The sequence below is a fragment of the Stegodyphus dumicola genome, chromosome 2, assembly GCF_044657685.1.
Source record: "Stegodyphus dumicola isolate Sdum_Otavi_A_Nest chromosome 2, ASM4465768v1".
In the NCBI taxonomy this organism is placed as follows: domain Eukaryota; kingdom Metazoa; phylum Arthropoda; class Arachnida; order Araneae; family Eresidae; genus Stegodyphus; species Stegodyphus dumicola.
This window is the reverse complement of record NC_140769.1, coordinates 203148237-203162495: the sequence shown is the minus strand read 5'-3', so window position 1 is coordinate 203162495 and position 14259 is coordinate 203148237. Positions and strand designations below refer to the sequence as shown.

At 31.0% G+C, this 14259-nt stretch overlaps 1 protein-coding gene across 4 annotated transcripts in view; it reads right to left on the bottom strand.

Moving 5' to 3' along the window:
* LOC118185884 (NPC intracellular cholesterol transporter 1-like) overlaps nucleotides 1-14259 on the bottom strand; it is a 149474-nt gene that overhangs the window by 6856 nt on the left and 128359 nt on the right. For all 4 annotated transcript variants that reach the window (XM_085811644.1, XM_085811643.1, XM_035355806.2 and 1 more), the window contains 2 exons: nucleotides 1342-1455; nucleotides 274-436 (listed from right to left, as the gene is read on the bottom strand). In XM_085811644.1, coding sequence (XP_085667770.1) covers nucleotides 274-436; nucleotides 1342-1455 — 277 coding nt within the window. The remainder of the gene's footprint in view (nucleotides 1-273; nucleotides 437-1341; nucleotides 1456-14259) is intronic.

Sequence of the window (14259 nt, the reverse complement as noted above, 5' to 3'; positions counted from 1 at the left end):
AAATCATGTAGTATACTAAACCGATCCAAAGAGATAGCTGCAAAAGCACTCTATTTTAAAACATGACATTTTATATTAAAATTTAAATAATATTTTAAAATTTGGGTATTTGCTTTATAATATTTATCAAATTAACATTGTCAGTAAGTCATGCTTGTTTTAAATCAAGGCAATCATTTTGAATAATCCTTATATTATGCTTTTATTACTTTTGCCCCATATTATTTACTTCATTAATTATCAATATACATTAAAACAGCTATAAAAACTTACCAATAATGCTCAAGAAAACAGGTAAGAATATCAATCCATGAGCAGCACCTATTAAAACTATACCGAGGTACATACGGAAATAGAAAACTTGAAATATTTGTGACTTGGAAAATGCTAACACCACAATGCCTCCAAATTTTGTTAGTGTAATACCTGACAATACCTGAAATAAGAATATTATATTCACTATATTTTCTAAATTTTACATGTACAGAAGTATACACATAAAAGGAACATTCACAACTTATCAAATATTCACAATAATGTAAAATTAACAAGTATGTATGTTTACCAAATTTTTATTATGCTATATTTCAATTTAACAATGCAATGTACTATTATTCAGGAGTATTTTTTTTTTGTTATTTTTTATTTTTATTTATTTTTATTATTTTTTTTAATTTAATTTAATTTAATTTTTTTATTTTATTTTTGCTTTACTTCTCTTAAAATTTTAAGCTTTTATTAGCTGGAATAGTTAAAACTTTCTTAAACTTTGAAGCGATTTCTCATGTTTATGATTTCCCCCCCTGTACTGGAGGAGACTTTCCATCAACATATATTTTCATGTTCAGTAGCAGAAAAAGCAGACATTAAAGAAACATTGTTGAAGCCAAGAAATCTTATGTAGGATGACTACATTTTTAGCTTTCTAGGATGAATACTCCATCTTCCAAATAATTAGACCTGAGAGCTTGGATGTACTTCACATAGCCTTCACTCAAAAGTTTTCTGAATATTGGATCTTAATTTAAAAAAAATGCTCCCTTTTCTATTGAGGTTTTTATTTTAGGACTGCATCATTACAAGAGAAATAAATAAAATTTACAGGACTCTCTTTTCTATTTTACTATTCTGCAGGCTGAAGACTAATTTATAAGATTTACAACTTCATACAACATTTCATGCACCATACAATGAAGAAATGACCATACAATTAAATTTTATGATCAGTTTTAAATAAAAAGACATATTTCTCATTGAAAAACTATCAAAGTAGAAATACTATGTTGTGACAGAATAAAACATAAATGATAAAAAAGTACTTGTGAAAAGTGAAATACATACAGAGCTTCCTGTATGTGCAACAGCAGACTGAGCTCTTTCTACCTTGCTACCTTCACTGTTGAATGCAAAAGATCGAATGATATGAGAACAAAATTCCACTGATATTCCAGCAGCCTAAATAAAAATCAGAATAAATTTTGAGAAACATAAATTCTGACAACAAAAACAAAACAAAACAAAAAAAAGGGTCACTAAACCCTTAGATGCATACATTTGTTTACAAAATGTTATTGCATGAAGGATAGATATTCATTCCAAGTTAAATGTCGTAAAAACTGCACAATAACTTATCTACAAAACATTAAAAAACTCTTTATAGGTATCAAAGGTATTTGTTTTAGTATTTAGATTGAAAATGCCTAATAATTATTTATGAATTGGTGCATTTATATAAACTCTTAAGATTTTGCATTTTCCTGCAATTCTTACATTGACTTTTTCAGAGCACTCTTATTACTTATATTTACACATATATAAGCATAAACATATATTTTATTGCAGGCAGAATACTTTGAAAATTACTGTTGGTGTTTATTTTACACTAAAAGCAGGAATATGAATAATGGATGTTTCTCATTCATATATAATGAAACATCCATGTAAGAAAACAGATAAGAAAGTTATTTTCCTCTAACATAACAAAATTCTCTAATTCTCCCTGTGTAATGATGATAAAACATGCTACAACAATAAATGAAAGAAGGTTCACTATGGCTTTAAAGTATGTTATAAAGTTAGAGATTATAGCTACAAGCACAAGATAATACATTTTCACACTTATTCAAAATTTTCTCTGAGGTAATTTTTATTCAATGCATGCATTTACAGGCTACAATAAGAGTGTATTAAAGAAAATAACTTATATACAGTATTGTAAAAAATGAATATTCAGGGTTTGGATTTTATTTTAAATGAAACATTTGCAAGGTTATGGTCAGCAATGAAATTTTTACTGAAAATGCATTAAAGAAGTCTTAATAATTAAATGAATTCAAAATATTTGGAAAAACATGTTTTTTTTTGGGGGGGGGGGTGAATGGCGACTTATTTTGGACAACACAAAGTATTAACAATTTTTGCAATACATACATTTATATATATGTAAGTATGATGATATAAATATTACAGTAACAAGAGCTAATAACGTGAAATCTACATATTTTACTTACATTTTAAATAAAAGTTATTTACATAATTAAATAAGTGTAAATGAAAACTGAATACTAAAATCATAAAGAACAGCTAAGAATGGAAAATTAAGCTTTTGAAGCTATAAATAAAAACATAATGTGGAATATTACAACATATTTCATTTTTTTGTGCCAGCTATTTCTCTTTAATTGTACAAATAGCATAACTTCTTGTTCAGTTACAAAGTGCCATTGTTCAAGTCATGTAATTACCATGTCAAGAATTCCCACTAAACCATCAATCAAAATTTTTTTTCATTCTCAAAAACTTCTCAGTCACTTTCTTCACTATCAGAAGCAATATTTTCTGGATTATGAAGCATACTACTAATTTTGCCATCTGTTCATTGACTGATGATTAGGGCATTGTCACTGAAAATAAAAACTTATGTTACATCATTTTCATTCATTACCACTTCTCCACATTTCTGAACAAATTTAATTAATCGGAAAAATTCACCTTTTGTTTGCAGTATTCAAAAACCTTCAAATTCTTGGCTGTCATTATCATCATCACCATGAAATAAGGTAACTGGCCATAAATTATACCAAGAGTTTCTAACATTACTTGCAGGCACAACTTTTCATGACTTTGCAATGCTTCATACAGCAGATTTTATGCTAAACTTATATTTAAACAATTCTTGAATGGTCTTGCACTGTTCAGAAAATTTAGAATAGATTTTAAAAAGGGAACTTTACATATGCATTTTAGCATGTGCAGTATACCAATATCCATACAGACTAAATGATGGATGTAGAATTTAGAGGAAAGCATACAATGGAAACATTATCTTTTACTAAAATTTTGAGCCAATTGGTTGTCTATAACCAGAAAATGTTTTGCATCATCTAGTAAACCAACCAATTTCAAACATTGGCAAGTCTCTATGAAATGATTTTTAAAAGGGTTATGAGTCAAACTGGAGAATGAAATTCTTTGACATTTCCGGATGTGTTTTAAAAAAATTCCAATTTAGCTGTGTAGTGTGCTTTGGCTGTGATGAGGGTAAATTATAATGATACCATTTGAAAACACAAAAATTTGCCATTTTTTAATGGCCTTATAGTAAGGCAATTTCAAAATTTGGCCAAGCAACCTGTCAAACATGTGTACCCAGTTTTTAAGTCCATATCATCATAAAATATTTTGGATTGAACACTACACCCACCAACGGCATGCCAACATTGTCTCGCTCATTCAATTATCACTCTGTCATAATAAAAAATACTTTTTTTTTTTTTTTTTTTTTTTTAGTATAACAAATGATTTGTCTGTTCATTGCAAGTGAGGGAAATCCACAAAAAATTCAGAAAAAGTTCCTTTTTTTTAATGCATTATACTTTTGATTTTCAATATATACTACTTGCATAATTTGGAGATGGATATACCTTTATCCATTTTTAGCAGCAATTTCACTTTTTCCTTAATGGATATCGAAACATGTTTTTGTTTTGTAGATTCTGCTGCAACTTCAGAATTAGAAATTCTTTTCAACAAAATTGAAAATTCAAATTTTAATTATCATAACATTGCTGTAATAATATAAATAATATCAACAATAAGAAATAATAATATAAAAATAATAACCTGATGCAAACTAGAAAGCTGAACATCACAGTTTTGAAACAGAATTTAAATTCCTTGGAATTAGTAATGTCTTATTTTTGCCTAGCTTCATACTTGGCTAGCATCTGCTACACACTGTTGGTGATGTACCATGAGACTGGTGACTAAAGACATGTTGTTTCAAATTTTATCTTGCGTCTACTGCATGCTGAGGAAGTTGATTGAATTACATCAGTTTAGTTATTTATTATACTTAAGTCTATGCACTTACTTAAGGCTTACGAGAAAAAAGGGATTAATGCAGATGCCAGTAAAAATTAAACCATTAGATTGTGAATAGATACTTTTGCTTATGCGTATGCTGCACAGACCGAGAATGGCGAATAGATAATTTTGCTCCCCTGTATGTTACAGAGACCAAGAATATCTTAATGAGATAGGGAGTCACAGATGGCCCAGCCTGAGAAACAAATATGTGCTTGAAAGAAGCCTTTTTTGTTGTAGGAAGTAAATGATATGGCAGTTTAAAGAAAAAAAAGGCTTGACAGATGTGCAATTTATTGTATAAATGGTTCTTGGACTATGAAACAAATAGAAAAGTAGACAGATTATTTCCTGGAGAGACATTTTGTCAGGGTGCAAAAATTTTCAGCAACCTCCCCTAATGAATGAAATGAAAAACAAATATCCTACTCGTCTTTTTTGAGGGCATATAGAAAAATATGTGCTGCACTTAATGTTAATTGCTAGATGGTTATAATTGGTTCAAAAAAGGTTGTAGCAGACCATGTTTAATAATTTGAGTACAAGCGAGGCGTGTTGCACTAATAGATGGCTTTTAAATCAAAAGTTAAATATGAAAGATTGTGGTGAAAAAGGTTTTTATTTCCTTTTTAGCTTTCTGCTTTGCTTGGAGTTAAATCAGAGTTTAGCAGTAAGAAAAATCTGATGTGTACACCACATGACTTCCTTGTACGAAATATTAAATTATACACATTTTTTCTTGCATTTTATTTAAACTTATTAGATTGAATTAAACCTACTTCGCCGACAGCGCATAAACAACAATAGAATAAATGCATTCTTTAAAATTCACTTTGTTTACCATAGCGACACTCTGGCGCTAGGTTTACTTAACAGTATTATATTTCGTTCATATTATAACTCTGAATGCACAAAATTTATATCATTTAAAGAATTATCTAATTGTTGCCACATGTTCTATTCAAATACTATAATAAAGTTAGAACTATGTATAAAAGAAATTAAGCAAACAAAACAAAAAAGAAACAGTTTTTCACAGATGATTGAGTATTTCTCATTCAATTAATTCAGTTCTCACTTCGCGACAAGGCAAAAATACATAAAAATTCAAAATATCTGTATTAAAAATTATGAAGTAAATCTTAAATGCTTATTTCCTTGAAAAAATTAAAGAAAGGATTAAGCATGATTTAATTGGCAATAATAAATGAATGCGTTATCTTTGTTGTTGCGAAGCTAAGTTTCTCTAGATTGGCAACAAATCCACTAGTCTCCTGTTTCAAATGTAAACATCAATGGCCGCCATCAAATTAGGCTTAGCGGCACTTAAACAATTTTAAAATTATTGATAATTCTAAAAATATTGCATACAGATTTACTAAAGGCATAAAATCCTTAACCGGAAGATAAAAACAACATAATTCAATAATTTTTAAAGCAAAAAATGTACAATTTACAAACATATAAGAGTAAAGAAACTGAGATCACTGAACCGGGTAACAGAGTGGATATATTTATAAATATATTTATATATGTTTGGCGCAGCCGATTGAAACCAAAATACGAGGTGCACATCTACATGTTATAGCAGTCCCATATACAAAATTTCAACGTTCTGAGGCTACTCGTTTTTGAGTTATGCGAGATATGTACGTGCGTGCGCACGTTCGTACAGATGCCACGAAAAATTCTCTTTAGAATTCATTTTAAAGCAGTTTTTTAGTTTTTTTGGAGGAAAAAAAGTCTTTTATTCTGTCCTTACGTACAGATACCACGCAAAAACATCGTTAAATTGCATTCGAAAGCGGTCAAAGTGGATATTTTCATTGAAATATGCTGCCTGAAGCTTTTCGTGATTACAATACTTCCTTTTTACTTCGTACAAGGAAGTAAAAAAGGGGAGGAGGGAAAAACTGGCGGATGATAACTAGTAGAAAGGTGTGTAGTTTTAGAGATGGGGAAAGAGCATTTGTTAGAAATGACTGGAAAAGTTGGAACAATAAAGGTTCCTGCTCTACACTGATAAAGTGTTCCCAGTTTACAGATATTTAAGAAATGACTGAGTGATAAAGTTTTCTGCCATATGTTGATGAAGTGTTTCAGCTCATAGACATTTACATAATGACTGAACATTAATAGGTTTTGCCCTATACTGATGACGTGTTCCAATTTTATAGATGTTTAAGAAATGACTAAGCAATTAAGGTTCCTGATCTACATGAAGGAAGTGTTACAGATACTTAAAAAAAGCCCGAAAGATAAACGTCCCTGACAGAATTTAAGACATTTTTTATGTTTACAAAATATTATAAGAAGACTGTTCTGGACTAATAATTATCTGCGACTTAAGAATATTTTCGTCATTCTTAAGAGGCGCAAGGATCTGAGGGAGGTTCCTGTCTTGAAGAGTTCCACTGAAGTTCAGGTTCTGTGACTATGAGTGAAAAATTTTCAGACTATCTGGTATGTTAACGCAGAAGTGAAGTGATGCCAAGATCTAATGAGAGTATTGTTTAACTAGTGATTTGGTAACCATGAGTAAAAAAGAACAATGTGGAAAGCTAGTGGCCATGGATTAAGTGTGGGCTGGTAGCTCGGGTTGGTGAAATTTATGTTAAGGTGTAGATGGCAAGAGTGTTCATCCGAGGAGTTCTCATGTGTGTATATAATTCTGTTAAGAGAAGTGACATTAAACAGCCCATTGTAAATTTCATGAATATTTATGTGATTAATTTCTATTCTCGAAGATTAGTGGTCGGTCGAGCTGGAGGAAAAATTAGCGCATGTGGATAAAATGCTGCTTAAAAAGCTAAAATTTGAAGTGTTATTAAATTGATAAAAAGTGTGAAATGCTATGTGGAATTAATCATAACTAGTGTGATTGGAATTAAAATTTTGGTTTCATCTGGATTACCTCAAAGGGAGGTAAATGAATTTGTTCATATACATTCTATGTTATTAATTAACTTTAAATTATGGAAGCATTGTTAATTAAGAAACAAATTTTAAAAGCAAGTATAATGAAAGCTACTTCAGATTTCGAAAAGTATACTTGTGATTCAGTTCAGCTAGAGCCTTTTGAAAATAAATGTGCAAAATTTAACAATGAGTGTTCAGATATTTTTAATAAATTATTTGAAGCACTTGATGAAAAAGATTTTGATAAATATGTGACTGAACAGCAAGCTGTTCAAGAGAACGTTGATACTTTATGGGTTAACGACAACGGTAAAACGACAAATGTCAAAACTTAGTGTTAAAGATGCAAGTAATTTAAAGATTGAAAATACTAGTACACAAGGTATAAATTTACCTAAATTAAACTGGTCATCTTTTAATGGAAATATTCCAGATTGGTTAGGCTTTCGGGATCTTTTCATTTCAAGTATTAATAATAATACTTCATTATCAGATTCACAAAAGCTGTCGTATTTGAAGTTATTCCTTTATGGCGAAGCAGCTAGAATTATTCAGTCAATCACAATTTGTAATAGTAACTATAAAATTGCTTGGGATCTTTTTTAGAATAAAGATACTTCAATAAATGTGATTAGGTCTTTGCTCAAATAAAGCAATTCATGTCAATTTCTCCCATACAAAATGAAAGCCCATGTTCTATTTTAAAATTAGTAGACACATAGAATGAAAGTGTAAGGTCTCTGGAAATTTTAGACCAAAAATAATGTGATTCTCAAAAATGTTTCTTGCATATATTTTGCTACAAAAATTAAATGGTTCCACTCACCTTTGGTGGGAAAGAGATTCAAAAACAAATGAGCTACCTAAATTATCTAAGCTTATTACATTTCTAAAAAAATCATGCTAGAACTTTACAGTCATCTAATGTGTTTAATGCTAAAAAGGGTCAACCTATTCAAAAAGTACTGCTTTTGTGTCAAATGTTAAAAGTCAAGATTTTAAATGTATTTGTATCAGTAAAAATTTTCACAAGTTACATAAATGTAATTCTTTCTTGAAAATGACTGTAAGTGAACGTCTTGAATTTGTAAAGAAACATAAATTATGTTTTAACTGCTTGGATTTTTATTCAACCCATTCTGCAAAGAACTGTTGTTTGAAATTTAGAGGTTCAAAATGCATCATACTTTGTTGTATTTTCCCAATCAAGATATTTCGCAATCGTCTGCTGTCATAAGTGGCTACTGTGGGGAGGAAGGAAACATCTGTTAATAATTCTGCCCCCTCTTCAGTATACAATTCGAAGCTAAATGCTGACGCCAGATATTTTAAAATGTTATTTAATTGCAATCAAATAAACAATTTGGAATTTACTGATTCGTCTGTAACAGCTTCACAAGTGATTTTAAAGGAAGTATTATCTACTCTGATTATTTATGTTAAAGATTCTTGCGGGAAGTTTATTGCTTGCTGAGTTCTTCTTGACAGTAAAAGTCAGTGCTGTTCCTTTACCTCTGATTTCGCTAATAAACTTGGAATAAAAAGGAATAAAATGAACATATCAGTTTCATGTTTAAAAGGAATGGCTTTCTCAGTAAAATCCAAGCTTACTAATATGATATCAAACAGGCGTGATTACCACAGAACTCTTGAATTCTTTGTTGAAACTAAAATTAATGATTTAGTACTAGTGAATTACTTTAGATTTTCATTTTCACAGCTCAAATCATTAAACTAGCAGATCCTCATTTTAATAAACCCCAGAAAATGGATGGCTTGTTAGGTGAAGAATGTTTTTATGAACTATTGAGGGCTGATCAAATTCATCCACAAAATTCGAATTTAGCTTTTCAAAACATTGCTAGTGGTGTAAATTTTGGTTCTAATTCAGAAAATGCGTTTCATTCGGATTTATGAACGTCGAAGAAGACTTAAATTCACTAATCAAGTCCTTTTGGGAAATTGAGGCTGTTATAGAGTCTCTCAAAATAAAAAATAAAGAAGTAGAATGTGAAGATCATTTTGTGAAAACCCATCAGTGGGATATCGAGAATAGATATGTCGTGACTCTACCATTAAGGCAAGGTGTTCAACTGAGTGACTCTTCGCAACTGGTCACACAACAGTTAAATAAATTGTGGAAAAGACTAGACAAAACCCCTGATATGTCTAAGATGTACTATGAATTCATGAGTGAATATGAAGCATTAGGGTACAGGCAAAAAATGCAGAGCGTGTCGGAAACTCCTAAATAAGTGCCTCATCATGGTGTTTAAAAAGCAGAGAGCAGTACAACTAAATTACGAGTGTCCTTTGATGCTTCGGCTCCTTCATTTTCAGGTTTTTCATTAAACGACTGCTTGATCAACGTAGGTGTGGTGCAAGATGACCTATTCTCTATCCTACTATGATTTAGAAAAAAGCAAGGTTTCATTCCTGATATACGTAAAATGTATATCGGCAGATTCGTACAAACCCTGAGCAATGCAAACTTCAGTGCATCCTTTAGAAAAATGCATTAAATGATGCATCTGAACTTCATCAATTACTTACCATAACATATGGAACAAAATCAGCACCTTTTCTAGCAACAAGAGTTTTGAAGCAATTAGCCGTAGATGAAAAGAATAAGTATCCATTAGCTTCTGAAACGATACTCAACGATTTTTATGTTGATGACATTTTGTCTGATGCAGAGGATGTTACTTCTACTGTAGAATTGCAATGACAGTTAATAGCCATGCTACAATATGCAAAAACGAAAAAATTCTTTTAGAACAAGTTCCATTCGAAAAACAAGAGTATCATTTTGAAATATCTTCACAAAGCATCATAAAGACTCCAGGTTTGAGATGGAATCCAGAAGAAGACTCTTTTAGTTTTACTGTGTCTAGTTTATCTAATAGCTGTACTGAATGCTCTGCTTTGGCAGATATTGCTAAACTGTTTGATCCTTTAGGTTTCCTAGGACCTATAATCATGCATGCTTGCAAAATCTGTGCATCTAAAGTGGGATGATCCACTTCCTTTCAAAGAGTGACAAGAGTGGGAGACATTTCAAAAGGTCTTACCAGAGTTGAGACAAGTCAAAGCTGCTCGTTACACAATAGAATCAACTAAAGAAATTGAGCTCCACTGTTTTGCTGATGCTTCAAAGTTTGGATATGCTATATGAGTTATTTACTTCACTGTGTCTCTAAAACTGGCGAAGTGACTTTGCTTTACAGCAAATCTTGAGTATCACCTATCAAAGTAATAACCATTCTTTGTCTGGAGTTATATGCAGCACAGCTCCTTTCCAAACTTCTGTGTAAGGTAAAAACATCTTTGAGTTTACTAATTGACAACGTTATTCTGTACACAGATTCAACAATAGTATTAGCCTGGATTCCTACATCTCCTCATCTTCTAAAAGTATCCTGGTCAAATAGAGTAACTGGCATCAAAGAGCTAACTAAGGATTTCTCCTGGCGACATGTCAGAAACAAAGACAATCAGGCTGACCTAATTTCTCATGGTCTGAGCCTCGAAAATAATGTTGATAACTCTTTATGGTATCAAGGAGCAAATTTCTTGCATTAACAGGTTATTAATTATAACAGTGTTAATAACAACTTGGAAAAATCAACTTAGAACTATGTGCATGAACTGAAAATTATTTCTAATGTAAATTTGACAATAACTTTTAACAATTCTCATTTGGATTATGTTTTTAGTATTACTAATTCTTATGCTAAATTAATTAATGTTTTTGCTTATGTTCTAAGATTTATAAGAAATTGTAGATCCAAGGAAAAACAACTATGTTCTCTGACAGTAGAGGAGGTTTCGTCAAGTGAAAGGAAATTGCTTTCCTTAGTACAATCGCAAGGCTTGCTGAAGAATTTAAGAAATTAAGTAAGGAAAGGGAAGTAGGTAAAAATAGTCAGTTAAAATTTTTATGTCCTTTTTTAGATGACTCTTAAGTTATTAGAGTAGGTGGTAGACTGCAGGAAGCTAACTTGCCTTTTAACACAAGGCACCTTGCTGTCTTGCCAAAAAATCATAAATTGACTCATTTAATTATGTCAGACTACCATCCAACTTCCATACTGGGGCATAATCGCTCTTTCATAGTGTTAGATAGATTTTTGGCCGATAAGTAGACGTAATCTTGCTAGAAAGATCATAAGAAAATGTGTACAATGTGCCAAGGTAAAACCAGTATTGCTGGACCAAAAATGGGTAATTTAACCATTAGAGAGATGAAATCCATCCTTACCTTTTAACTACACTGGTGTTGACTCTTGTGACCCTTTTGGTATAAAATATACAACTCAAAGGAAGAGCATAGTGCACAAGATTTATGTTGAACTTTTTGTTTGCCTTTTAACTTGTGCAGTCCATCTAGAGATCGTTTCAAATTTGTCTACAGAATCATTTATGACAGCTTTAAAACGATTCATTTCTAGAAGAGGGAAATGTGCATCCATATTTAGCGAAACTGCTCGAAAGTTTGTTGGAGCTAGCAATGAACTGAAGCTACTTACAATTTGGTAAAATAGCCTGATGAATTCTTAACCAAATATCTGACATCTGAAAGGATTCACTGGAAGTTTATCCCTCCTAGAGCTCCTTACTTTGGAGGTAACTGGGAGGCAGGTGTTTAAATTTTACCTTAAACGTGCACTTGGGAGGTTTATTTTTACATTTGAGGAGTTTCTTACAATTTTGAACCAGACTGAAGGAATTTTAAATTCATGATGTCCGATATCCTTTCTGTCGAAAGACACCAATGATTTAAGAGCACTTACATCCACACACTTTTTAGTCGGGCGATCTTTAACATCTACAACGGAGCCTGATCTTACTGATTTTTCTGATAATCCTTTATCAGAAAACTGGTATTGGACTACTTAAGTGGCCAATATTTGTCGAAAAGCTGGCAGTCATTTACAGCAATATTTTAAATGGTATTTTTCTAAGGGTAATGTTAAAAATGGCACTATAATTTTAGTAAAGGAAGACAACATGCCCATCTCAACTTGGTTACTAGGGGGAAAAAAAAAAAAAAAAAAAAAAATCGAAGAACTAATTTATGATAAGGATAAAATGGTTAGAGTTTTATTGTAAAAACCAAGTCTGGTCTTTTAAAAAGACCAATAACTGAATTAGCTTACTATCAGTACATGTTACATAAGTTTAATGCATATTCAGCGAGTTAATTTTTTTAAAAAAAATTTATGCATTGTATTTGAATTTATATTTTGTGCATTTCAAGTTCTGTGTTTAATTATGTTTATTGCTTTTCATGTGCATCAATTAAAATTTTTGTGATATATAATTTGGACTATATGGGGATTTAAAACTGTTTAATTTTGGTCATTGTTAGCTCATAACAAATGCCCAACACGGGTGGTATGTTAATGCAGAAGTGAAGTGATGCCAAGATCTAATGAGAGTATTGTTTAACTAGTGATCTGGCAACCACGAGTAAAAAAGAACAATGTGGAAAGCTAGCAGCCATTGATTGAGTGTGGGCTGGTAGCTCGGGTTGGTGAAATGTACATTAAGGTGTGGATGGCAAGAGTGTTCATCTGAGTAGTTCTCATATGTGTGTATAATTCTGTTAAGAGAAGTAACATTAAAGATAACACAGTCCACTGTGAATTTCCTGAATATTTGTGTGATATAGAGATCATATAAGATATAGAGACTGTTTACTTAGTGTGGTGGAGAAGAAAAATTGTTATTACTGAAATACCAAAGCCTGCTCATGTAAGTACTCTTAACTCCCCCTGGCATACAGTGATGATTATGTAAAACTAAGTGTTAATGCATAAATATTTATTAAGCACTTTAGTTCTGAGATTATGATAAAGTTTAATGTGAATGGTTTAATGTTAATTTAATTTGTAAATGTAGTACTGAGAGACTTATGTAAAAGATTAATATTTATGCAGCTAGAATTATGTGTTTCTCTGTCTATGGCACTAGAGTTAAAGAATTTTAAACCATACTATCAATTGGTGCCTGGGTTGTAAATGCAGCTGTATTTAACAGTCAAAATGTTCATTTGGAAGAAAGATTAAATTTTTTTAGTACTTCATTATTGCACCACCTTTACATAATTTTCTTATACAACACACTAGTTTTGGTATCAGCCCTGATCTTATATGTATAACAAATCAGTTATCTTATTTCAAACAGCATTAAAATGTAATCCTATGAGCATAATTTACAAAATCTATCATTTTTGCATATGGAAAGAAATTTCTGTTAAATATCTCCTTGTCAATACACTCAACACTTAGCAGCCCAGACGACTGAAGTCTTTATTGACGCTAAATGTAATGCCAAATGGTTACCATTACCATGCTGTTAGGTATTCAAATACTAGTATGTAAAAAAAAAAAAAAAAAAAAAAGGAAATGTTTTAGACTTTACTGTGGAGCCATTTCTCAAGCTGCCATGAGTTGATAGTCACTCAGTGATGAAAGCAAAAATAATAATAATAATTTTAAAAAAAATGGTTCACCAGGTTTGTGCGAGGATATTTTCTTCAATAAATGTAAAATTAGCAATGAACTTTGTTAGAATGCTTCAGATTGAGATGTATACCAAGCGAAAAGGCAGTTATAAAGCAAATTATTGATCATACATACTTATGCTTATAAATGACTGTGCTTGTTCAACATGGAGGTATTTATTTACTGCAAAAGTGATATTAAGAATCTGGACCATTATGCTTTATTATGGAAAAATGCCTAATATACATGCATAAAGTATTGAGCACACAAAAAATTCTTTTAAAAAAAAGTTGCTAGTGGTCCAGATTTTAGACTTTGTGCTGTATGTATATAAAACTTTCAATGTATAAATTTAAATTCATGCATTTAAAAATAAATGATTGCATTGTATGTATGATACTTAAACACATTTTAACTACAGACTAATGATGCTGTTTAGTACACAGAAGTCACAGATAATCTAAAA